A 26,332-nucleotide genomic window follows, 5' to 3' on the forward strand; every position below is an offset into this window, starting at 1 on the left:
AAGGATCTCCGCAGCTGCCTAATCTAACTCACATTAGATAAATATGCGGTATGCTCAGACACAATGGACCAGCTCCTCTCTTGTTCCTCACAACTTCAGAGCTGGAAGGGATCTTGGCCAAGAGATCCCCTGTATACCATCTACAGCAAGTTCTCCTCTACCTTCTGATGGAATATAACCATCAGTGACTGGGAACCTAATCACTGTGTCCTGAAGCAGCCCATTTTACTTTTATTATTATTATTTCTTTTTATAACTTATAATTTACTTTAAATTGTTATTGCCAATGATTATCTTAATGATTATTATGCTAATTTATAAACGTAATCGTAAATCATTTCAATTTTATGGCACTTTGAGATTTATAGAGTGCTTACCTCACACTATTCCTATGAAATGATTATTATATATGTAAATATTTCACATAGAACTATATACTATTATTATCTATGTAACTATATTATATATAACTATGTATAATTGCTAGATATATAACTATATTATCCATAGTGGTATAATTTTTATTATCCCCATTTTACAGATAAGGAAACAGACTTGAAGAGGTTAAATGACTTGCTCACAGTCCCATAGCCCACAGATAATAAGTATCAGATAGAAGAGTCAGTCAGACCCAGACCTCCTGATTCCCAAGCCCGGTGATCTTTCTGCTCTGCCATAGCTCTCCATAATTATTCTGAAGCTTTTCTTTATATTGAGCTAGAATCTGCTTGTCTGAAACCTTGCCCCTTCACTCCCTATTTCCTTCCTCTGGATCTAAACAGAACAGATCTAATACATTTTCTCCGCGGCTGCCCTTCAGACACTCGATGAAAGCTGTCATGTCCCTCCCCTCATCTTCTTTGAGTTAAATAGCCCCAGTTTCTCTGAGTGATCCTTTGACAGGTTTCTAGTCATCCGGCCATTCTGGCCACTGTTGACCAGGTGTATGCAGATTCATCAACGGCCCTCCCAGAAGGGAGCATGGTTCTCCAGTTGTTGTCCGATTGAGGCAAACCCCACCTCCATCATTGTGGATACTGCACCTGCACTGACAGCCTAAGATTGTAGGAGCCTTGGTTGGCTGCCATGACACTCTTGGCTTACATAGAGCTTGCAGTCCAGACCTCTTTCTGCCTTAGTTTCGCTCCTCCCTCATGTATTTGTGCAGTCAGGTTGTTTGGTTTTTGGTTTAGCCCTTTCTCATTTTTGGAATAACCAGAGAAACAAAGGGTAATGGGAAAAGTAGCCCTGAAATGTTGAATTCTGCCACTGAAGAGCTCTAACCTTGGGAAACTCACTTTGCTTCCCTGGACCTTGGTTTTGCCTTATAGAGGATAAAGCATCAGACAAGGTTCTATTTAAGGTTCCTTTCAGTTCTAATGTATTATGTTCTAAGGGCCCTTCAGCCCCAACATTCTGTGTTCTAATGGCCCCTTCAGCTCTGACATTCTGTGTTCTAGGTGCCTTCACAGCTCTGGCATTCTGTGTTCTAAGGGCTCCTTCAACTCTGACATTCTGTGTTCTAAGAGCCCTCCCAGCTCTGACATTCCATGTTCTAAGGGCCCCTTCAGCTTTGTCATTCAGTTCTAAGCGCCATCCACATATGCTGTGTTTGTTCTAAGGGCCCTCCCACCTCTGATGTTGCTCTGTGTAATGAGAATATGGCTCTGGTTCCAACTGAAGAAAAAGTTCAATGCACATTTCTACCCACTTCATCTTGTCATAAATCTAGTTTCGGCCTGATTAAAGGTCTTGACAAAGAGGAAGAGTTCAGGGTTTTGGGTTTTGTTTTTTTTTTAACCATGTGTAATAACAATGTGCGATCCTTAAATGCAACAGAAGTAGGATGCTGACGTCCAGATCAGTGTAGAATCTCACACTGCGAAGTGCTCAATGACTGGAAGTCTGTGTGTATTTTGGCTCCTTGCCTGGAAGAATGAGTGCCCTCATGTGTGAAAATAATACATTAATACTGGTTCTGGGCTGAAATCCCAGGGGAAAGAGCATCTGCAGCCACAAATTGTTCAGCAAAAACACTTTGGCTTCTGACCAAGTTTGGGGAGGATGGGGCTTGCCTGAACTCGAAGCTCTCATTTTCAGGTACCGACTTTGGTTTGTAAGTGTGCATTAAAAGATGAAATAGATACATCAAATGCAATTTTTTTAAATGAAAGAACTTGGAAAATTGATCTAACCAGACCTTGGGGTTGAGGAGAAGGGGGAAGGAGGCAGAGAGGTGTTTGACTACTGATCGATATCTGTAGAGTTTCTTGCTAATGATTTTTACCAGGCCGAAATATGCTATGGGTCTTCAAACTGGTAAGTCACTTAACCCTCATTGCCCCACCCCCCAAAAAAGTATTAGAATAATTTAAAAAATAAATAAGTAAATAAATTAATCTTGGCGTTCCTGTGTGGAAACCAGTGTAGGGCAGTAACCACATGGTTGGATCTTGCTCTAGAAAGCAGTTTCAAGAACCTGAAACTGTCGTTAAAAAGGAAGGAAATGGTTCAGTCTTCTCCTTTCCCATCAAAGCATGGCAGCATCTACAACTATCAACCTAGAGAAAGACTTCTCTGCTCTCCTTGACCAATAACCAGCTAATAGTTTTTTGCTTCCATATTTTTCATCTTTTATCTTAAAGCTTCCAAGGACAAAGGGGTTTCACTGCCAGGGAGCATAAACCTCTAAAGCTTTCATTCTAAAGAGGATAGAAGCATCAGAAGCAGCATTTCCAACTCTGTGGTCTGCTAGTCACCATTTGTCTTGAATCTTGGAGAATCTCCTAGAAGGTTTATCAGTGGTGATGATAATAGCAAGCATAAAGATGTATTTCAGTAGCAACATCTGTTATTAAGGCAATAAATCTAAGATGGTTTCTTCTACAAGTATATATTTCAGCAATAGTATCAGCTGTTTGTGTGTTTGTGTGTGTGTGTGTGTGTGTGAGTGATAAATACACTCAGCTATAAATATTCAAGAATGGGGCTGTCCTAAGTATACTTCAGTGATGGTCTCAGCCCTAAGTGGGTATTTTTCCAATAATGTCTGCTGTGTGTGATTATTCTAGAAAGGTTATCATCACAAGTGCGTATTTCAGTGATAGCTGTTGTGTCAGCTCTGTTTTTGCAATAACAGTGTGTATTCTTGTAATGGTGCCCACTTTAAGTGTATATTTTTCCACTATCATCTGCTGTAAGAATATATTTTCAGAATAGGATTGTCATCAGTATGATTTTTAGTGGCAGCATCTGCTTTTAAATGTTTATTCAGCCGTATCAGCCATTAAGTGTAACGTTTTGCGATAACATCTGCTCCGTGTATATTCTTGGAATAGCATCTGCCGTAAGGGTACACTTGGATGTGAGAGTCGATTATAAAACATCTAAAAAAACCTTTCTCCTTGGTTTCTTGGACCTCCAGTTGCCCTCTCTTCCTTTTGCAGTGACCCTTTGGGCGAGGAGTCTCTTCGAGTAGAAGTACCTGACTCCATCACCACTTGGGTAACGGAAGCTGTCGGCTTATCTGCAGTACAAGGACTGGGAATTGCCAATCCCACTGAACTGAAGACATTTAAACCCTTCTTCATAGAATTCACTCTTCCATACCATGTCATCAGAGGAGAGCAAACCAAAATCCCTCTTAGTGTCTATAATTACTTGGACATTTGTGTAGAGGTAAAAGACTTTTCTAGTATTCTGAGTTTTGAGAAAAGGGACTTATCATTTATACATAGTTGGGAAAGATTTTTGAGTGGGGGATAATAAAATCTGTGTGTTATAGATGTCAGTGATCCCTAGACTGAGAGGCAGGAGACCTGGGCTCATAATCCTGTCTTTGCCCCTGACTAGGTATTCAAAGGTGAACCAGTCATTTCTCTCTAGCCTCAGTTTCTCCATCTGCAAAATTAAGAGTTTGAACTGGATGATCTGTTAAAGTACCTTCTAGCTGGAGGAGTCTGGAAATTAATACATCCAACTGAAACACTGACAGCTACAGTGCCAGCTTACACAGGGCATAGTTGTTGGGAGCAGTGAGGTAGGGGATATGGGGATGAAGTCCTGGAAACCAGGAGATGAGGAAGTCTGTGCTGGCTAAGGTTAGGGGCACACCCAAGACCTGGGGAGTGAGAAGTTAAGGAAGAGGTGAGGGGATTAAGGGCATCAACTGCTAGGAGTGATCCTTTGAGACTCAAGAGGCCAGAGAAAAAGTAGAGAAGGGCAGCTAGGTCTAAGTGTGTGAGGCCATCAAGGGTCCAGAGTGCACAAGATTAGCCAGAGCCCCACAATGGATCCAAATGCAAGAGTGAACCTTTGTTTAGAACAGGGTTGATTTGTCCCTTAGTGTCTTTCACACCTGCTGCTCATAGACCTCTGGGGCCTGAAAGTACGGGAAGGTCACCTGGAGAGTAGGAGGCCCATGGCTGTAGGCGTGCTATGTTTATGATTAGGGTTGGTGCAGAAGAGCAGGGGCTGCACGTGTGTCCTGACACAACACTTATCAGGGCTTTTTTTTTCCATCTTACAATATTGCTGTTATTTTGTATACAGTACATTTCACTTTGCATCAGCTCATGTCAGTCTTTCCAGGGTTTTTTTCTGATGGCATCCTGCTCATCTTTTTTTTTTATAGTAAACTACATTTATATGGGTTTTTAAAGGGAGATTTCCTTACAAAACACCCATGAGGTTGATTATTTCAACAACAATAATAGCTAATATTTATATAGTACCTTATACCTGACAAAGAATTTTCTTCACAATAGCCCAGCAAAGTAAGTCCCATCATCACCACATCATTTGCTTCAAATTTTTCCCCCCAGTTACTCTTGCTAACTGTGTTTCCCTCTATCCTATTTGCTCTATCACGGTTTTTTGGGAGTCTGGACACTCTGAGCTGAGTACTGGCTCCACCTTGGGCTACTCTCCTCAAAAGCACAATAACTGTCATTTATATGGCATTTACTTTATAGTCTACAAAGTGTTTTGATCCTCACAGAAAACCTGTGCTTCATAATGCTAGCTTGACCCTGTTTTACAGATAAGGAAACTGAGCCAAAGAGAGGCCAAATGACTTGCCCAGGGTCACACAGCTAGTAAGTGTTGGAGGCTGCATTTGAGTTCAGGTCTTCCTGACTCCAAGTCCAGTGTTCTGTCCGCTAAACCATATAGTTGTCATCTATAAAATGAGGAGTGTTATATAATCATGGAGTATTAGCATTGGAAGAAACCTTTGGTCTCTCAGGTCCCTTGCAGCTCTAACATCTGAGGCCTTTATAGCTGGACAGCTAGGGACAGGGCAGTGCCCCTCAACTAGCAGACTGAATCAATACAGACAAAAGTAGATCTGTTTCAGGATGCGTAGAGTGTGGGCCATGAAGCATCTTTGTTAGTCTCCTTTTTTAGTTTCTCCATGGATGGCATTACTAGAGATTAGTTCAAAGAGGATATTTGAGATATGTTTCTTCATTACCAATTAACCCTCCCTTGCTCTTCTTACAATGTAAACTTAGTCCTTTTCTCTGTAGGCATCTTTATTTGTCTCTTTGGACAATTTAGACATTTATATTTTCTTTCAAGGGGTGTGATATTATCCAATCATTGTGGAGGTGCCAGGTTTCTGATCCACACAGTCCATTGGGGGTGGATTGAATGTTTCCATGAGAGGTGTTGCTTACTGTTCTAGGTACCCTGGGATGTGTAGGTAATACAATCAAAGCACATTGTTTGCAGGTTTACGTGAAAATTTCCGTTCCCAAAGGCATAAAGTTTGTTGGACATCCCGGTAAACACCATCTGACGAGGAAAAAATGTGTGGCACCAGGAGAAGCAAAACCCACTTCCATTGTCTTGTCCTTCAGTGAGCTTGGCCTCAGCAACATCACAGGTAATGCTAACTCACCATCATCCGAGAGCTTTTGTAAAAGTGACAGGGGACTGTTTGCATTTGGTGGTGTGTCATTAAGCCTGTCCTTAGTAACAAGGGTGGTCCTTCCATGGGATGGGTTCTGAGGCTCTGGAGTCTTCATCTGGACATTTCTCTCCCCCCCCCCCTTCCCCCATTCAATTTTGCAGCAAAAGCATTTGCTTATGGTGAAACAAACTGTTGTCAAGGCAATCTCCCGATCCCAAAAGGCAGGAAACATCCAGAGGATAATTATTTTGACAAAAGAATTCCAGTTGGGACAGATTCCATCAGAAGTAGTGTCATTATTGAGGTAAGGAGATCTATACATACATGTTTGGCCAAAGTCAGATTTTCATAATGAGGAACAAAAATGCAGATTGTTTGGTCAGTGGGATAGACAAGCCCTCTACAATTCCCCCCAGGTTCCCTCTGTCGCCTGTGCCAATTATGGAGTGAAAGCACATTTGGAGCTTTCTGCATTTAACTGGTTATCACAGAAAAAAAAAAACAAACAAAGACAAAACTGTGTTTTGTCAAGATGAACTGCATGTGAGACAACAGGAATGTTCCTCCAGTTTGAAATAATTAAAGTAAGGTTTGGGGATTTCATTCACTCTGTCTTATAAGGCAAGGTGGTGCTATGTGATTGCCAGTATAATGCACTGTGAAAAACAATGAAGTAAGTGACTCCCAAAAAAGGGTCATGAGGGTTTTAACTCAAGGTTTTGTCACTTGGCCAAGTTACTTACACAAACCCCCCTGAGTAAGTCACTCTCCCTTCTCTGAACTTCAGTTTGCTCATCTACAAAATGGGAATAATAATGCATGCCCCACCCTAGTAAGGTTTGTGGGAAGTATAGTGAGTGTTCTCTGTGTCTTCTTTCCCAGACTAAGAACTGTCCAAATGTCATAGTCTCCAACTTCCTTAGCCTAAAATAAAAAAAGAACAGATACCAAGGCCCATATTCACATGGCTATGTGTTGTCCTTGGAGGCAGAGTGTCTAAGGCTTCTTTCCTTATGTCCTTGTCTCTCAAAGGATGTTATCAGTGAAGGGGTCAAATCAAGAGCAGAGATCTACCCAAGAGGGTGAAGACTAGGCCAAAAGGGGCCCCACCACATGTTTAGCAGACCAGTCCCAGTTATAGAAGGTGTATACCAGTGCCACAGTCTCTCCAAGGCACCTTCCTTACACAGCATTAGGACTTTCCCAGAAGCAGGCTCCAGCCTCTTCCACATGGGGAATTATGTTGGCCAGAGCCAACGAACTCTCTGCGTGTTCCAGTCTCTTTGAACATAAAGATTGAATTAGAAGCATTTTGAAGACCTAAAGCACAGATATGAATACAAGTTCTTCTTTTTCTTCTTCCATATTCTCCAGTATTATAGACATACCAGTAGAGCTTTAATAAAAATACCCTTCTTAAACTTTTACAGTAAAATTGCTAACTAACCAACATGGCTATCAGAATCAAGAGGAAGAAACGATGCCCTCCAGCCATGTGTTTGTAAACACATTGAATTTTTGAAAAGGCCCTTGAATATGCTTTGCCAGTACATTAGTCTCCCCAGGCAAGTCAAGGCTTCCATACACCTTGGTTTCCCTACTTGTAAATGTAACTGTCATTACTCTGGCCCCTAGGACCCTCAAGGACTTAGCGGGTATCTGGTATCTGCTTTTGACTCAAGTCCGAAGCAGTTATGTCACTTTTACTGGGCTAGCCAGCACCCTAGTTCTATTTAACCCTTGAACAGTCAGATTCACTTTTACAAAGGAAAGTTTGCTCCAAAGGGATAACAAGAACAAGTATACAGACATTCCCTCCCAACACATAGGTTGTCTAATACCCCTAGTGCCACCTCATTTCTGGGGAAGGAAGGGAGTTTAGGTTCAGTTTAACTCAGGGCCTACACAGTGATAGCCCCAGCAGTGCTCCAGGGCTACATCCTGCCCCCCCCCCCCCGACTCCTGAGGGCTTCCCTGCTGGTCTACCAGCAACATCTGGCCAGGAACGTGTCTCTGGAGACACCGTAGCTCAGACTGGGCCCAGAAATGAAAAGGAAGGACAGTCAAAATTTGACTCTTTCTTTCTCCTAGGCCCATGGGGCTCCCTGAAATAATTTAACCTGTGTGAAATGTGAAAGGAGGTCCTTTGCTCAGGGAACCTGTGGTTTGATCTGTGTAGACATTCCTTGTATTGACTCAAATCGAAGACCCTTCTCACTTCAGTCTGGGGTCTTCATGTGCTTGGAAATATTTGTCACTTGTCACTGGTGAGTCCTCTGATCTCTGAGCTTCCTAAGGCCAGGCCTCAGTCTCAGCTACACAATCCATTCAGGGATCTTAAAGCCTTTCTGGCTTGGTAGGTGGCTGGGTGGCACAGTGGATAGAGAGCTGGTTTCCAGTGCCTCAGACCCTAACTAGCTGGGTGACCCTGGGTAAGTCACTGAACCTCTACCTCACTTTCCTCAACTATAAGATGAGGATAATGATAGCACAGGGTTGTGGTGAGGCTCAAATGAGACAACATTTGTAAGGGGCTTAGCACAGGTCTGGCACATAGTAGGCCCTTTCCCCTAGTAAGACTTTCTATAGCTCGTACTCCATTAAAGATAGCCTTCAAAAAGCTACAGCTGGAAGAGGATGAGATTTCTTGATCAGGGGGTTAGAGCTGGGAGAGGCCCTTATCCTTTACTCCTTTTTTTTTGTAATAGATAAGGATTATATTTTATATGACTGCACATGTATAACCTATATCAAATTGCTCACCTCAGTGAAGGTGGGAGGGGAGAGAAAGAGGAAGGAAGAGGATTTAGAATTCAAAATTTTAAAAAATCAATGTTTAAAAAATAAATAAATAAATAAATAAAAAGAGGGGCTGCTAGGTGGCGCAGTGGATAGAGCACTGGCCCTGGAGTCAGGAGTACCTGAGTTCAAAATCCGGCCTCAGACACTTAACACTTACTAGCTGTGTGACCCTGGGCAAGTCACTTAACCCCAGTTGCCTCACTAAAAAAAAATAATAATAAATGTTAAAAATTGTTTACATATAATTGGAAAATAAAAGAAAATATTTTTTAAAAGATAAGGAAGCTGAGGCCCAGAGAAGTTACATGAACTGTCAAAGGCCATGCAGGTAGCCATGGTAATAAGAGAGAGCATTTACGTGGCCCTTGAAGGTTTGCGAGGTGCTTTATACTTTGTTCTCTCACTTGAATCTCACAACAACCCAGGGGTGGGGTAGGAGGTGACAGGAACTAAGAGAAGGACAAGACTTGCCCATACTTACATAGCCAGTTAGGGTCCAGCAGGATTTGAACTTGGATCCTGCTGACTCTTGGTCCAGTGCTGCATTCCCTTACACTACAGGCTCCCCAAGTAGGAGTCAGTCCACTTGCAAGACCCTTGATAGCTCTGTGATCCTAAGCATGTCGTTTAACCCCTGGACTCCGGTTTAAAGTGAGGATAATAATAACCACATCACTGACCTGCTGTTTTCAGGAAAAATGCTTTTAACTGTAGAAATATGAGCCATTATTAGCAGCATTGTCATTCCTTGTGGAACCTACCCTGAGAGGAGGCATTTGGGGTGGATTTTAGGTAGAAGAAGGGAATATAGAAATCCAATATTCTGGATTCTATATCTTGCTTTAAACAATGTTCAGTGTCCCCTAATGTAGCCTGCCATCGGACCACAGCTACAACAAGTCTTTCTTCCCTGACTCTCAGCTGTGTTTGAGGAATAGTTGTTATCCTGTAGGGATGACTTTTACAAATGTTTTCAATTAGGGCTGTGGCCTGGCCAGAGTCACATATTTGTTGTGCCGAACTCCCAGTTGTAATTGTAAAATTATTTGGAGTACTGTTGACTTGACATCCTGTGTTCATCTGAACTGAATGTGTGATTGTATTAGGAATGTGTAGGTCTATGGTCCCCTGCCACTAAGTGGGACAGGAAACAAACAGGAAGTAGAGCATCATTTAAAACCTGTTGTCTGGTCAGTTGTAGAGATGCTATTTGTTTATACAGCCTGCGTGCGCACTTCCCTTGTTTATAGCACACAGATTGCCTGCACAGTGGCTTCGAAGATTGCTTTGTGTGGGGAGGAAAAGACATGCCCAGAACTAGCACAGATCCCATGTGCACTCGGTAATGAGTTGTGTTGGGAAAGCTTTCACCTACAACCCGCCACAAGATATCAATAAGCTCATAGTGAAAATCTAGGCAAAATCTGATTTCTCCATTCTTTGCTCACACCAAGTTCTCCGGGAACCTACTGCACATCTCTTTATCAACATGATCAGGGCTAAGTCCTGATAGGCCAGAATAGGCCAAGGAGGTGGCATCCATGGCAAACAGGTATGGGTGTCCAAAGACCTGAGTTCAAATCCCAACTCTTCCACTTAATCACTCTGTAACCCTTGACAAGTCACTGTGACAGAATCATTGGATATGAAGAGTTAAAAGGGACGGGGGGGGGGGGGGGGCCGGGGCATTTATAGCCTATGCCTGAAGATCTCCAATGAGGGCAAGCCCACCATTTTCTGTTGCAGGTCATTCCCCCTTTCAGTAACTAATTGTTAGGAAGTGTTAGCCTGACATCATGCCTAAATTTGTCCTTTTGCACTGTCTACCTGTTGCCACTAGTTCTGCCCTCTAGGACCAAGCAGAAAAGAAATAGATCCCTCTTCTACATAATAACTCTTCAATAGCTATTTGAAGATAGCTATCATGTTCCTCCTCAGTTATTCCTAAGAGAGAGAGAGATTTCATTGTTGTTTAAGTCATTTCAGTTATGCCTGACTCTGTGACCCCATTTGGGGTTTTCTTGGCAAAGATACTGGAGTGGTTTGCCATTTCCTTCTCCAGCTCATTTTACAGATGAGAAAACTGAGGCAAACAGGGTGAAGTGACTTTCCCACGGTCACACAGCTAGTAAATATTTGAGACTGGACTTCCTGACTTCAGGCCAGGCACTCTATCTGCTGAGCCACTTCACTGCCCTGTATAAATAGATATATCTAGTCCTTTAATCAGTTGTCATTTGGCTTCATCTTCATGAACTTAAAGCTCTTCACCATTCTGTTTGCCATTCTCTGAATGTTCTCTAGCTTGTCAACGACTTTCCTAAAACTAAGTGTATTTGTTTAACCAAAATGTCAGACTTAACCTTTTCCCTGTGGAATTCCATGTTAGTTTCAGCCAAGCACTCTATCTTGGCAAGATGTTGGAGCCAGACTCTGTTGCCCAGTGTGGGAGTTCTCCTTCCCGCTTTGCGTCATCTGCAAATTTGAGAAGGATGCCATTTTCACCTTTAACCAAGTCATTGTTTTAAAAGGTTAACTAGCATTTTATAGAGCTAGAAAAAACAATAACAAAATTTATCTGGAAGAACAAAAGGTCAAGAATATCAAGGGAACTAATGAAAAAACTGCACAGGAAGGTGGGCTAGCCGTACCAAATCTGAAGCTATACTATAAAGCAGCAGTCATCAAAACTATTTGGTACCAGCTAAGAAATAGAGTAGTGGATCAATGGAATGAATAGGTTAGGCACATGAGATACAGTCGTAAATGACTATAGCAATCTACTGTTTGATAAACCCAAAGACTCCACTTTCTGGGATAAGAACTCACTACTTGACAAAAACCGCTGGGAAAACTGGAAGATAGTATGGCAGAAACTAGGGATAGACCAACATCTTACACCATATACCAAAATAAGGTCAAAATGGGTACATGTTTTAGACATAAAGGGTGATACCATAAGTAAATTAGGAAAGGAAGGAATAGTTTACCTCTCAGATCTATGGAGAGGAGAAGAATTTATGACCAAACAAGAGATAGAGAATATTATGAAATGTAAAATGGATGGTTTTGATTATGGTAAATTTAAAAGTTTTTGTACAAACAGAAGCAATGCAGCCAAAATTAGAAGGGAAACAGAAAGCTGGGAAACATTTTTTACAGCCAGTGTTTCTGATAAAGGACTCATTTCTAAAATATATAGGGAACTAAATCAAATTTATAAAAATGTCAGTCATTCCCCAATTGAGAAATGGTCAAAGTATATGAACAGGCAGTTTTCAGATGAAGAAATCAAAACTATCTATTGCCATATGAAAAAATGCTCTAAATCACTATTGATTAGAGAAATGCAAATTAAAATGACTCGGAGGTACCACCTCCCACCTATCAGATTGACTAATATGACAAAAAAGGAAAATAATAAATGTTGGAGAAGCTGTAGAAAAATTGGAACACTAATGTGTAGCTGTGAACTGATCCAACCATTCTGGAGAGCAATTTGGAACTATGCCCAAAGGGCTATGGAACTGTGCATACCCTTCAACCCAGTAATGCCACTACTACGTCTGTATCCCAAAGAGATCATAAAAAGGGGGAAAGGACCACATGTACAAAAATATTTATAGCAGCTCTCTTTGTGGTGGCAAACAAGGGGATGCCCATCAATTAGGGAATGGCTGAACTGAGTTCAAATCCCATGTAATGGAATACTATTGTGTTATAAGAAATGATGAGCAGGCAAATTTCGGAAAAACCTGGAAAGACTTAAGTGGACCGATGCTGAGTGAAGTGAGCAGAACCAAGAAAACACTGTACACAGTAACAGCAACATTGTGCAATGATCAACTGAGATAGACTTAGCTCTTCTCAACAGTACAGCGATCCAAGACAATTCCAAAGGACTCAGGATAGAAAATGCTCTCCACATCCAGAAAAAAGAACTATAGAACCTGGATGCAGATTGAATCATATTGTTTCTACTTTTTTTCTTTTTCTTTCTTTTTTTTTTTTTTTAGTGAGGCAATTGGGGTTAAGTGACTTGCCCAGGGTCACACAGCTAGTAAGTGTTAAGTGTCTGAGGTCGGATTTGAACTCAGGTACTCCTGAATCCAGGGCCGGTGCTCTATGCACTGCGCCACCTAGTTGCCCCTTGTTTCTACTTTTTAAAATTTTTTTGAGGTTTTTCCTTTTTGTTCTGATTCTTCTTTCACTACATGACTAATGCAGAAATATGTTTAATGTGATTGTTCATATAGAAAAATTTAGAACTCAAAATCTTATAAAAATGTTGAAAACAAAAAACAAATAAATAATTTTTTGAAAATATATTTAAAAAAGAAGCTTCCTAGCCCAGGGCCAGGCACACATCCCTGGGGCTTGTGTTCCATTGTAAACTCTTTTCCCGGGTGACATCATACCACTGGCTGTTCTCTCAGTCCCTACACTTAATCAGTGCAGTTTTCATCTAATTGTGCTACTACCATCTAGTTCACCTCTTTTCCTCTTTTCTACATGAAACTACCTGTCTACAGGCCTGTCATATTTCCCTCATTCCCCACAGACTTTCAAAGGGCACTGGTAGTGGCTCAGTACTCAGAGCTACCCTTTTTTTCCAGTACCCAGAAATGTACTTCATCTGGGGTAAGTGGTACCCACTTACCATCCAAGGAAGCAAATTGTTTGTTCTCTTACTATTTTACATTTCCTCCTGGACCTGTGTCCTTATTTATAAAATGAAGAAGTTGAACTATATGAATTATATGGAAGATACCTTCCAGCTATAAATCTTAGGATCCTATAAAAATTGGAAATGTATATTTTTACATAACTTGAGGTCTTAACATGAGATGGAATAGATAGAGATACTTTGTTGTTCAGTTGTTTTAGTCGTGCCCTAGTCTTTGTGACCCCATTTAGGGTTTCCTTTTGGGGGGGGGCAATGAGGATCAAGTGACTTGCCCAGGGTCACACAGTAAGTGTCAAGTGTCTGAGGCCAGCTTTGAACTGAGGTCCTCCTGAATCCAGGGCTAGTGCTTTATCCACTGTGCCACCTAGCTATCCTCTCCATTTAGGGTTTTCTTGGCAAAGATACTAAAATAGTTTGCTATTTCTTTTTCTAGCTCATTTTACAGGTGAGGAAACTGAGGCAGACAGAGTTAAATGACTTGCCCAGGGTCACACAGTGAGTGTCTCATGCCAGATTTAAACATAGATACTTTTGACTCTAGCCCCAACACTTGCCTGGAACATGTTGGGGTTGGATGGAATGATATTTAGGTTTCTTGTAGCTTAGACATTCATTCTGTGTTCTAAGGTCCTTTTCTACTATGACACATTATGCTCTAAAGATTTTTTGATCTTTGCTGGGATGGAAGCAATGAACCTAGCCTCATTAGGAAGGTACCATGCTCAGAGTAGTGAAGCACATGGTACACTTTTGGCAGCTGCTAAAAGTCTGTGTCCACTGGAAACTTAAGGAAGAGACTGCTCCCTGTAAGTTTTACTCCCCATGGTCACTCATTTGCTGCATTTTTTTTTACTTTCAGCCAGAAGGACTAGCAAGAGAATATACCTATAGTGTTTTCTTCTGCCCTAATGGTAAGTCTTGGTTCGGATTATAGCATGTACAATGCCTGGCATATAGAAACCACTTAATAAATGCCTGTTGACCAACTGTATAAAAAAATGACATTCCTTTGTCTCAGCCAAGATATCATTCAGGCTTCAGCATTTTTCTACAAAGCCAAGAATGCTCTAACATGGTAGTCTTTGAATAAAGCATAGTTTGTTTTTAACTCACTCTTTGACTAACCTTTAATAGAATTAAATTGCTTAACAAATATCTACCCTCAAACTAACCCTGAAGCCTTATGCTGAATGTCTTAATTTAGTAAAGAAGTTAGAAAGATTGAAAGATTGAACTTTATTAAATGTTTACCATAGGGGAAAAATGATTATCTCTTATACAAGTTGTTTAATCTTAGTTTAGTAAAGAAGTTAAAAAGATTGAAAGAACGAACTTTATTAAATGTTCACCATAGGAAAAAAGTAAAAAATAATTATCTTTTACACAAGTTGCTAGTTGATTTGGTAGGTGAATTGTTATACGCTCGCACAGTCCTGCTTCAGTTATGCAAATAATCAAATCATAATGTTTCAATACTTAGAGTTTAAGCAAGAATAAAAAATTTAATGTTGAGAATTAGAAATAGTGATGTGGGTAGGAAGTGTCCAAAGCCCCTGAAGAATTTGGGGGATCAGGGTCACTGGAGCAATTGTGAGCTTGACAACTATCCCTCGGGGTGTGGGGGCCCAGGACTAATCACACTGTGTGTCCCTCCCAGCCCTTTATCTAGGCACAGATAAATATACATTCTACTTTCAAAGGGAAAAAAACCAAAAGGCCATCATGTAGAATGAGAGATCCATATAGAAGGAAGGAGGTAGCACCATACATTTACCTTAGTGAAGGAAGGTGGTGAGATCTCTTGGATTGATTACCTATATATAGCCCAAGGTTCATTTCTATCAGTCCTCTTCCTTTCCCACTCTGACTGCCACCCTCAGTCATTGCCTAGGCACCTTATTGGACCAGGCTTCCTCCTTTATCCTTCTCCTCCTCAGTTACCATAGCTTGCCCTACACTAGACGTAGTTCAGGCCAGGAAGACATGAAGAGAGAACAAGCTACTAGTTTGATGTTTTTGAGGAGCTAAGATAGTATCTTTATAGCAGTGGAAAAAAAAATTTTAATTCAAATAATCAAACATTGACATTGAATTCAATATATTAGCTGCTAAGAGAGAGACAGTGTAGGAACGATAAGGTCTCTTTCCTCATTGACTTTAAATTCTAGCATACGTAAGTTTGAAAAAGCCCATCTTTAAAATCTCACTGTGATGAGCTTCCAGTACAGGCCTGGCTCTGATAGAATCACATTTCCAGTGTTTTCTGAGGCCTGGTGCAGAGCAGACTAGACTGGCATGAATTGTACAATTACCCCCCCAGGAAGTCATTGAAACGGCATTTTTAAAAGTGTGTAGCTCCCTCTGGTCTTCCACGAAGGCATTGTCCAGTGTGCTGTGGAGGTTCTGCCAGTGAATTCCAAGCTTCAGTGGGTTCTGCAGAGCTGGGAAGACTTGAGGACGGGCTGTGTGGCCACTATCTTGCACAATTGCACTTCTTTTTTTTTTTCTTGACTAGAGAAAATTCACATTTCAACTCCGAATAAGTACGAGTACCAATATGTTCAGAAGCCACTGCGTATGACCCACTTTGATGTTGCTGTGAAAGCCCACAATGATGCCCATTTTGCACTGTCATCTGGTCCCCATGACACAGCAGAGATGACAGAGATTGTCATTGGTGGGCACCAAAATTCCAAGACATGGATTTCCTTGAGCAAAATGGGTGACCCTGTGGCTAGTGTAGACACAATTGGAATTCTCTCTTGGGATGAATTCCGGACTTTTTGGATCAGCTGGAAAAATGGAATTATCCAGGTAATGAATTTTGGATTAAATCACCTTGCTATTTCTTATTTTCCTAGCAGGATTCAGGGACTTTTGATTTTAATTGCCTTTTACCATTTAATGAGATTATATGATCTTTGTTTATGTGGTATTATAGTAAGAGCACTGAACTTAGTCAAAATCTCTGTTTGAATCCCAACAGCTTTGTGAATGTCGACAAGTCACCTGACTTTGAATGCCAGGTTTCTTATCTGTAAAATGTGGACAGTATTTGTACCACATACATCCAAGGGTTTTTTGTCAGTCCAGCTATTAGTAAACTGTTGTTATTTAATCATTTTTAGTCATATCTAACTCTTTGTGACCCTATTTGGGGTCTTTTTGGCAAAGATACTAGAGTGGTTTGCCATTTTCCTCTCCAGTTCACTTTTCAGATGAGGAAACTGAGGCAAACAGGGTGAAGTGATTTGCCCAGAGTCACACAGCTAGTAAGTATCTGAGACCAAATTCAGGTCTTCCTGACTCTAGGCTCAGCAGACCATTGAGCACGACATAAAAATGAAATGTTCTTCCTTCACTAAAGCCCTGTCTCTCAGGGCCATGAGGCATGGAAGTGACCCTGGGTTCTTAAAAACTACGCCATCTGAGCAGATCATTACCAGGCTGGCTGCAGGTTGATGCATTTTTTGGCCACAGTCCCAGAAATTAGCTACCAAGTTGCGGAGAGGTTATCTTATGAGTTAGCATAGGAGCTGTCCACATCAAAGAAACTGCTGATGCTTGGACTAATATTGTTATCATATGTTTCCCCTCAGCCACTGATGTAAAACAACATCATTGGCCTTTCTGAGCACTAAGGTGGCTGCATCTGGGTTAGCAAGGATTGTATGGGTCGCCCGAGGACATTATGGAGAAACATCTTCCTAACAGGCATCTGATACATTTTCCAAAGTGTATTTGGAGCCTCTGCTGACAGAGTATAAGCTTTTAGTCTAGAGAAGCTTGAGGCATGGGTTTTACCTCGGATAATTCAAGGACAAGCCCAGCTAAGGGGAAGTGTTCCTCTCCAGATCGCTGCTGGTCACTAAATGGTGGCGGGCGGGGTGGATTTCCACAATTTATGAAGGCCCTCTTCTAAGGGGTAGAGGGGTTGTGGCATTGATGGAGGGAGTTAACCCACACCAAACACATAATGGATCCTTGAAGTATTATCATAGGCATCTCTAGTCACTTTCTTGGAGGAAAGAGCCTTCACTGCAACAACATAGGGATTAACCCAGTAGCTGCTGCATTTTCTGCCGGGAAACATTAAATTGACCCTCTCTTTGCAGATAGGCCATGGGATTGAACCATCCAATGAGTCTGTCATTGTAGAGTGGGGCCTTCCCATGCCACCAGAGGTGAAGTACATTGGCTTCTCAACGGGATGGGGATCCATGGGAGAATACAAAATCTGGAGGAAAGAGGAGGCTGATGAGAACCACAATGAAGCCTTTACCCTTGGAGTCCCACTCAATGTGATCCCAGGATCAGAAAGAGCAACTGCATCAATAATAGGTACTTGATGCTACATAAAGCCAATGGAAATTAGCAGCATTTCACTAGGTCCAAATTAGACATCCCACCAGGTAGAAAGCCTGAGTAAATCCACTCTTTCCTTTTTCAATTAGGCACATGTGAGCACATGTGAGCACATGTGAGCTGGTCTGCCATGTGTGAGCATTAGTCCTCGGCAAACCTTTCTAGATATTAGGGGCCAGAGGAGGTTATCGTAACTACCCTCTGAAAACACAAGTTTAGCCTGACTCATCTGGGGCAAGTTCTCATCAGTGACTGCCACCTTTGATAAACTAACATGCTCTGACCAGTCTGCCGAGTCCCTTTTGCCACTCAGAGACTGATAGGACCCTACCAGGGACTAATGCTTTCCTAGGAGCACAGAAAAAAGTAATGCTTCTCTCTCTTTTGTTGACCCAGAGGTAAACACACATTCATAGCCTGAGAGCAGGGTTGGGTCAGCCATCAAACACTTCGGGGAGAGGTCTCTGAAGGACTGGGTCTTGAATAAGCTCCCTTGATTACATAGATACCACATTTGCATAACTCCCTGGGGATAGACCCAGTAAACATTACCCTAGGGATGCCTAGGGAAGCTCTTGCTGTTCCCGGTTAGTGTCAGGAAGCTGAAGTGAGGAGGGGAGGTCATAGAAGAAGCAGGAGGCCCAGGCCAGAGTTCTGACTTCCACTGACAGACTAGCTGAGTGACCCTGGACAAGTCCCTTAAACTCTCTGCTGTCTCACCTGTAAAATGAGGAAAGTTCTCTTTGCCATCCTCCCACATAGGATGGATATAAGGAATGTGCCTTGAGTGAACCTCACAGTGTTGCATTGGGGAAGAATTGTTATTGTGATATTGGTTTGGGATTTTTGCCCCATGTTTTCATAGCCCTCATTTAAATTTGCTAGTTTTCTTTTTTAAAGTAGCACTTTTTGATGCCTATTTCAGTAAAAATTTAAGTTTTTTTCACCTGGGTAGCCCCAGCCAAAGGGACTGGTAGCCTTATAACACACCCAAAGGCTCATTGCTATTTCCTGCCTGCTTCCACCTTCCCCGTCCCTTTGGAGTTTGACTGCCACCAACCAGCCACCTTTAAAGGTTCCCTTAGTCAGTGCTGGATTTGGGGACTTCCATATGATTCCTTTGGTGGAAACTCTTTTCTGGTGAGAAATACCAAGGGGCAGATATTTGAGTTTTTCCTCCTAAGGCCAATGTCTTAAATCTTCTGATCTTTCATTTTATTTTATGAGAGGGAAAAGAGAACAGGCTAAGTTATTTTAAAACCAATTTGGGGGGCAGCTAGGTGGCACAGTGGATAGAGCACCAGAGGACCTGAGTTCAAATCTGGCCTCATACACTTTACACTTACTAGCTGTGTGACTCTGGGCAAGTCACTTAACCCCAATTGCCTCACCAAAAAACAAAAAACCAATTTGGGAAGCTCATAAGGGCTTTTTTTCTCCCTTTGGGAACCTTTCCTAGCCTTGCCTGGGATCCTACCTCTGTTCCACTACCTCCCGAGAGTCAGATTCACGGAACAACTGGCAGCCCACGTTGAATTTGCTTCAATCCCCTATTTTCTGAAGGCCCACTGTGCACAAGGCCCTTCATTTGAGACTATGAGGCATCCAGAAATGAAGTGAATGTGTATGATAAGAGTCCTTTCCTAAAAGGCTTCCATTCTACTGGGGAAAGGCAGGGGACGAAGAACAATTCAATTCACCAAGGATTTAATCCAGCACTTGCTTTGTGCCATGACTTGTGCTAGGCACCAAGAATATAAAAACAGAACAAAACCCCTTACTTCCCTTATAGGGACCCACCTTCAAATGGGCATACACAGTAGCCCATTATAGGTATATACCCCATAGCATTGTCCTAACCAACATCATCCCACAATAATGCCGTTAATCCTCTGGAACCAGCATGGCCAGGGAGAGAGAGCTAGCCCAAGGCATCTCACCCATACCAGGCAAGTCCCCAACTTCTCAGTGCTCCACACAACTCAGTAGGACCTTAGATTGGGGAGAAGATGCCAGTCTGCATCGAGAGAGGGAGTTTGCTTCCTGGGAGTTCCCTACACCAATAAACTCATAGGTCCTGACCCTGCAAAACTCATTCACCATAACAGAAAGCTCAACTGAATTGTTCTTCACTGCACCCTCTAATCTTATTTCACCTAACATTGGGTTTCATGGAGCATGCTAACGACATTAAGTGGGATGTACTGTTGTATAAATGACTATAGTACAAGGAAGGATATGGGAAGTGCATAAGGGAGTTGCTAACAAAGGTTGGGGGATGAGAAGAGGGAGGCATTTGACTTAACTTGAAAGGATCAAGGAAGGCTTCTTGGAAGAAGTGTACCTTGGGCCATGTTGAGGATTCTTGTAGGCACAGAAGAGGGTGAAGGCAATTTCCAGGCCAAGGGAGCATGACAAGAGTTGTATGCTTAAATTATGATTCTCTTTTGTTTCTCTTAGGAGATGTGATGGGTCCAACTCTGAATCATCTCGATAACCTTCTGCGACTGCCCTTTGGCTGTGGAGAGCAAAACATGATCCATTTTGCCCCCAACGTTTTTGTCCTCAAATACCTTCAGAAAACCAGACAGCTCAGCCCTGAGGTGGAGAGTGAAGCAACAGACTACCTCGTTCAAGGTATTCCAAGGAGAGGGCCATGCTAGTGCCCCCACCAAGTGTTCTCCCATTCCATTTGGCCTCAGTTCTCCCTAGGATGGGTCCTATGCACAGAACACAGGCTTAACCATCATTCAGTGGTCTTAGGAACCAAGAATGGGAAGAAGGTTAAGAATATTTATGAGCCCTGTCAGATGTGTCCTGAATTGAGCTGGTTAGTGGGAAGGCAAGTCATTGGCTCTCAGAGGAAGAAGGCATTTAGTGGGGATGCAGGAGACATTGGAAAGGAAAGCCGATCTGGATTGAGTACTACCTGTCACTGAAAGGGAGATCACATTTTCTGAAATAGATCTAGGCTTACAAATGCCCTATGCCATTCCACGGTGCCCAGTGGCCCTGCCTCTCTAAGGAGTCCTACCTTGGGCACAGACCTGCTTTAAGGGGAAGGAAGGACTCAAAATCTGTTGTCAAGAAAGCAGCCGTTGATGACCTTGTGACAGACACAGTTGGTGTCCCTCCCCATACCCCACCCCCACCCCCAGGGGTCTCTGAGTGCTGGACTTGGGACAGATCAGTATACCACCCAGCACAGAAAACTTCTCCAGGGGATACACAGCACACATGAACAACACCCTTACAGACAAAAAGAACAATCCCTAGGCACAGGCAGCCCTCATAGCAGCCTCAGTGGGAGGAGGTGCTCCTTGCTCTTCTCTTCTTCTGATATAAAATGATTTGACATAAGTAATATCACGGGGGCTGCTCTCAAACACCAGCTGAGAAGCGCTATGTTTACTTTTTGAATGTTCTGGCTACAGGTAGTCACAGTGAGAGAGAGAGCGCCCACGCTAAGCTGGCGTCTTCCTCAGTTCTTTTGGCATTATTTCCCCCACACATCCGCTTACCTTCTTCCTTCCTTGCCATCCTGACACTGTAGACTTTTTCGGACATTTCCACCTTCCCATTTCTTGGCTGCATGCCCCTCCCCTTTTGTTGGCTAGAAGCTCAATATTCATAGATTTTCTTTAGCCCCTTGACTAGGCTCAGCATGCGAAAAGAAAAGATGGGGGTCAGGAGTGAAGGATGTGGGGGCGGGGGAGGTGAGAGCTGCCTTCAAGTATTTGAAGGGCTGTCTTAGAGAGGAGGGATTAGCTTTGTTCTGCTTGACCCCAAAGGGAAGAATTTACAAAGAGGCAGCTTTTATTTCAGTATAAGGAAAAACTGATTTACAAGGAAAGCTTTCCAAAAGTGATATGGGCTGCCTTGGGAAACAGAGGGTTCTCTTTCACCAGAAGGCTGGGCAACTTCTTATTAGCAATGTAGAGAGAATTCTTGGCCCGGTGTAGATTGGACTAGATGGCTTCCGGGTTCTCTTCCAACCCCGAAGTCTTGTGATTTGGAGAGCAGAGCTTGGTTGGCGTAAGCTGATTTTAGAAGAGTTTGCTGGAGGGTGGTCAAGCCCTCTGCCCTGGCCTTGTCATCTTGCCCAGTGAAGTCTAGCATTAAAAGAAATCAAAGCAAAGAGTGTTTACATGCTACCTGATCCAAGCTTGGGAAGGAAGCTGTAGAGACCAAGCCCTCTTCTCATAATTGGATGATTAAAAGGATCTATTGTCAGGATAAACAAAAACCTCTGGTGGTGTGTTTTTCTTGCCAGTGCAGGACAGAGTTGTAGACTCACAGGATTAAAGAATGTTCCTAATTTAAAGGGATCTCAAAGATCATTCAATCTACCTCTACTGAGCATGGTGCCAATGCTAGGTCTCAAAACCTGGCCCTGAACAAGTCGTGTGCGCTCCCTAAGACTTCATTTCTTCATCTGTAAAACTAGCATAAAAGCATTTTTACTACCAGATTCCATGGGCCTATTGTGAACAAAATATTTTGTAAACGTTCAAGTGCTTTGTGAATATATCATTATTTTTTTTTTTGATGGGGCAATGAGGGTTAAGTGACTTGCCCAGGGCCACACAGCTAGTAAATGTCAAGTGTCTGAGGCCAGATTTCAACTCAGGTCCTCCTGAATCCAGGGCCAGTGCTTTATCCACTCACTGAGCCACCTAGCTGCCCCTGAATATATCATTATTGTTATTCAAAGGAAGTATTCGCTCTATGGCATATCTTTGACAAAGAGCCATCTGTCTTCTGCTGGAAAAAGTGATGGAGAAATTCACTACTACATCTAACAGTGCCAAGCTGACCTGCAGTGCTGAAAGTCCCAATGTATGACTTCATCTTTCATTCTTCCATGTGCTTTTGGTTTACATGAATCATGTTTAATGGAGGTGAAGCAACCTCTGACTTAAAAAAAAACAAACCTCTGTTTTTCACCTTCTCCCGTTTTCAGTTTTTCCTTGTATATTCTGTGCTGCTTCCTGCCCTTTGTCAGGAAGCTGCTCAATAACATTACTTTAAATAACTGTTGTTGCAAGTAAAACAATAAGTGTTCAACCTAGAAAGAACTGGAGAGAGCATCCAGTTCAGACCCTTCAGATAATCATAGAACACAAAACTGTGGACCTGGGAGGGCCCCTGACAACCAAGACAGCAAGTCAGTGAGCATTCTGTTCTGTGTCAGGTGCTGTCCTGAAGTTCTGGAGACAAGGTAACAACAACAACAAAAGCTAACGTCTATACAAATAGCCGTGTCAGAGGGCATATATAAGAAATACACTGTATTTGGCAACTGATTGGATAGGGAAGGGTGAAAGAGAATAAGAGGTTGAGGATGACACCCAGGTTTTGGTGATTCAGAGGCTGGTGGTGCCCTTAACAGTAACAGGAAAGTCTGCAAGAGGAGACGGTTCGGAGAGAAGGAGAATGACGTCAGTTTTGGACGTGTGGAGGTTAATATGTCTATGGGGCATCCAGTTCAAGGTATCTAATAGGCAGTTGGAGATGTGGGACTGGAGGTCAGGAAAGACATTAGGGTTAGACAAATAAACCTGAGAATCATCTACATAGAAATCATAGTTGAATTCATGGGAGCTGATGAGATCATCAAGTGGAATAGTATAGAAGGAGAAAACAAGAAGGCCCAGGATTTCCTGAGCTGCTCCAGCCACGGAGGCCAAACGATCGGTCCTACATTTCCCTTGTCAGATACCTGAGGGAGGAGGCAGCATGGAGGCCTCCCACCACTGACTCTTGTTCTCTGTCTCCTCAACAGAAAAGAGGCAAAGCAGAGAGGAAACCCAAATGAGGTCAAGCTTGTCTGTTGGCTTCCTTTTATAGCACCAGTGGAGAGAGGTGGCTTTCTGATAAAAGCCTGTCCTCCTGAGTTCCAATCATTTAATTATCTTGGAAACAATCCCAGCCACTGAAAACCAATCAGGACTTCTCTGTGTCCTCTCAACAAGGTGTCAGTGGGCATGTCCACACTGCTTGGGGAAAAGCCTCTCAGATTCTTCCAAAGATCCATACCCTATAGTCCAATTAAATTAATTGGGGACTCTTCTGATCAAGCTCATCCATTGAATCCTGGGCCATCACCAGTCATCTGACTTTTGTCCTTCCACTGGACTTCCGTGACTCAAGAAGAGTGACGCTGATGACTGTACACAATTACGCCTCATTTATATGCAATTCACAAGCTGATCAAGCCATCACCCATGATGTCATTGGTCCTCTTTGAAAAGGAAGGACAAACAACAAAGATGAGGGATTAAGCATATGGTTCAGAGATATTGTTGGTCTCTTGATTGCCTTTTGTGTGTGTGTGTGTGTGTGTGTGTGTGTGTATGAGGCAATTGGGGTTAAGTGACTTGCCTAGGGTCACACAGCTAGTAAGTGTTAAGTGTCTGAGGCCGGATTTGAACTCAGGTCCTCCTGACTCCAGGGCCGGTGCCCTATCCACTGTGCCACCTAGCTGCCCCGATTGCCTTTTTTAATATTAGTATCATGCTTGATTTTCCCCCCTTTCTACTGATTTTTTAATTGAGATATATTATGAAATGATGATGACCCAACATTTTCCAGGTTATGTCACTTCCAGTATAGATTTCCTTGGTGTGTACTTGGTCTGATTCAGTGTCTTTTCCCAACTTTGTGGAGGCCTGGCTTGGTCACATTTCCTGTTAGTGTTGCCCGGGCGATCAGGATGCTACAGATGGCTGCCTTCATATCTGGGCAGAAGTTTCCCAATGTCTTCATCCTCAACCCTGTCCCCAGGCAGTTTTGCCCTTATCTTAGGACTGTTGAAGGGGCTAACCTTGGCTTCCAAGCTCATCCTTCCAACTTTTGGAAGCAAGAAGCAGTAAGAGCCAGGGAGGCAGAGGTCAGTGAGGAGTTGCCAGCAGGAAGAACCAACAGGAGGTTGCTGGTAGCCACAAGGACTCACAAGCTAAGATAGAGCATATATGAGCTATACTGGGACTGAGCTTAGTCTACTAAAACTTTCTGGTCAAGCTCATGATCATCACTTCTCTGCCCTTTCCCTCTCTCTCATAAGAGAGAAAAGTATATATGCTTCTGAACTGGATGTTTCCCAAGAGTTTGGGATGTGCAGGTCGGTTAAACCTTGTTTCTTAAAAATTTTGTTTGCCCTTTTGTGTTTCACACTTTACTTTGTTTTCTTTAGGAAGTAATTGCAATTAAGAGCTAAGTGCTAAAGTATATGTATGATTAGGATATATTTTATACTACTGTTTCTCACAGAGCAAGATTTCTGGCAGGGAGCTTGAAGTTAAAGATGAGTTATTGCTCTGTAGTCCACTGTAGACTCTGGGGGTCCTTATCCCAGTTCACATTAACTAGTTACATTCCCTAGAGGAAGGCTGGCTTCATCTCCCTGGGGGTATCCTTGAGGTGTTGTTGGGTTTTCTTTTCTTTATTTTTTTTTCTTTTTTCTTTTTTGGGGCAAAGAGGATTAAGTGACTTGCCCAGGGTCACACAGCTAGTAAGTGTCAGGTGTCTGAGGTTGGATTTGAACTCAGGTCCTCCTGAATCCAGGGCCGGTGCTTTATCTACTGTTCCACCTAGCTGCCCCCTGGGTTATCTTTTCTTCCTTCCTTTTTTTTTTCCTCTTTTTTTTCATAAAAGTATTTTATTATTTTACAGCTACATGTAGAGATAGTTTTCAACATTTGTTTTTATGAGATTTCTAGTTTCAAATTTTTCTCCCTCTCTCCCCTCCTTCCCCCCTCCCCAAGACAGCGAGCAATCCGATATAGATTATATATGTACAATCACATTAAACATATTTCTGCATTAGTCATGCTGTGAAAGAGGAATCAGAGCAAAAAGGAAAAACAAAAAACAAATAGAAATAGTGTGGTTCAATCTGCATCTAGATTCCATAGTTCTTTTTTTTTCTGGATTTGGAGAGCATTTTCCATCATGAGTCCTTTGGAACTATCTTGGACCATTATATTGCTGAGAAGAGTCAAGTCTATCACAGTTGATCATGGGTTATCTTTTCTAATGCCACTGGCTTCAACCCCTATTCTGGTGTGTTTCCTCCAATATCAGTCACCAGTGATTAGTACCCCAGTATCATTTAATCAGTTAGCTCTTACAAAGAGAAGATTACTAAAAAAAAAAAAATGCAAGAATAGAATTAAAAATTTTTTTACCCAATACTTGGGGGCACATCCTCCTTTAGACCACCTTGGTCCCTGGGGATAGTAACCTCAAAATTAAAGCATTTTCTACAAAAAACATTTGCCCCCACCAAGTTTACTTCCAAATATGGCATAACCAATGGATGAGTCACTCCCTCTTGCCTTCCTTTGATTGGCTGCTATGCTGTGTCAAGCAGGTCACTTAGGGCTTTTTGTACCACACTGGGCTCAGCTGCTCATAGACTGTAGCATGGACCGCAGTCACCAAACCCCTGGTGGCTCACTTTTCTTACTTTAGAAGCTCACAAGGTCACAGCCTAGTCTATTCCATCTGCAATAATCCTTCACCTAAGGCAGGAAAGAATAGGCACAACAAGGCCCAAAGCA

General features: G+C 42.4%; 1 protein-coding gene across 1 annotated transcript in view; it reads left to right on the plus strand.

The window, feature by feature from the left end:
• The window catches only part of CPAMD8 (C3 and PZP like alpha-2-macroglobulin domain containing 8), a 169,017-nt gene that overhangs the window by 70,205 nt on the left and 72,480 nt on the right, over window positions 1-26,332 (plus strand). Inside the window, exons 20-26 of the mRNA XM_043975621.1 lie at window positions 3,447-3,678; window positions 5,734-5,887; window positions 6,076-6,218; window positions 14,263-14,314; window positions 15,919-16,217; window positions 17,519-17,744; window positions 20,229-20,405. Coding sequence (XP_043831556.1) covers window positions 3,447-3,678; window positions 5,734-5,887; window positions 6,076-6,218; window positions 14,263-14,314; window positions 15,919-16,217; window positions 17,519-17,744; window positions 20,229-20,405 — 1,283 coding nt within the window. The remainder of the gene's footprint in view (window positions 1-3,446; window positions 3,679-5,733; window positions 5,888-6,075; window positions 6,219-14,262; window positions 14,315-15,918; window positions 16,218-17,518; window positions 17,745-20,228; window positions 20,406-26,332) is intronic.

Source organism: Dromiciops gliroides, chromosome 1, assembly GCF_019393635.1.
Source record: "Dromiciops gliroides isolate mDroGli1 chromosome 1, mDroGli1.pri, whole genome shotgun sequence".
Classification (NCBI taxonomy): domain Eukaryota; kingdom Metazoa; phylum Chordata; class Mammalia; order Microbiotheria; family Microbiotheriidae; genus Dromiciops; species Dromiciops gliroides.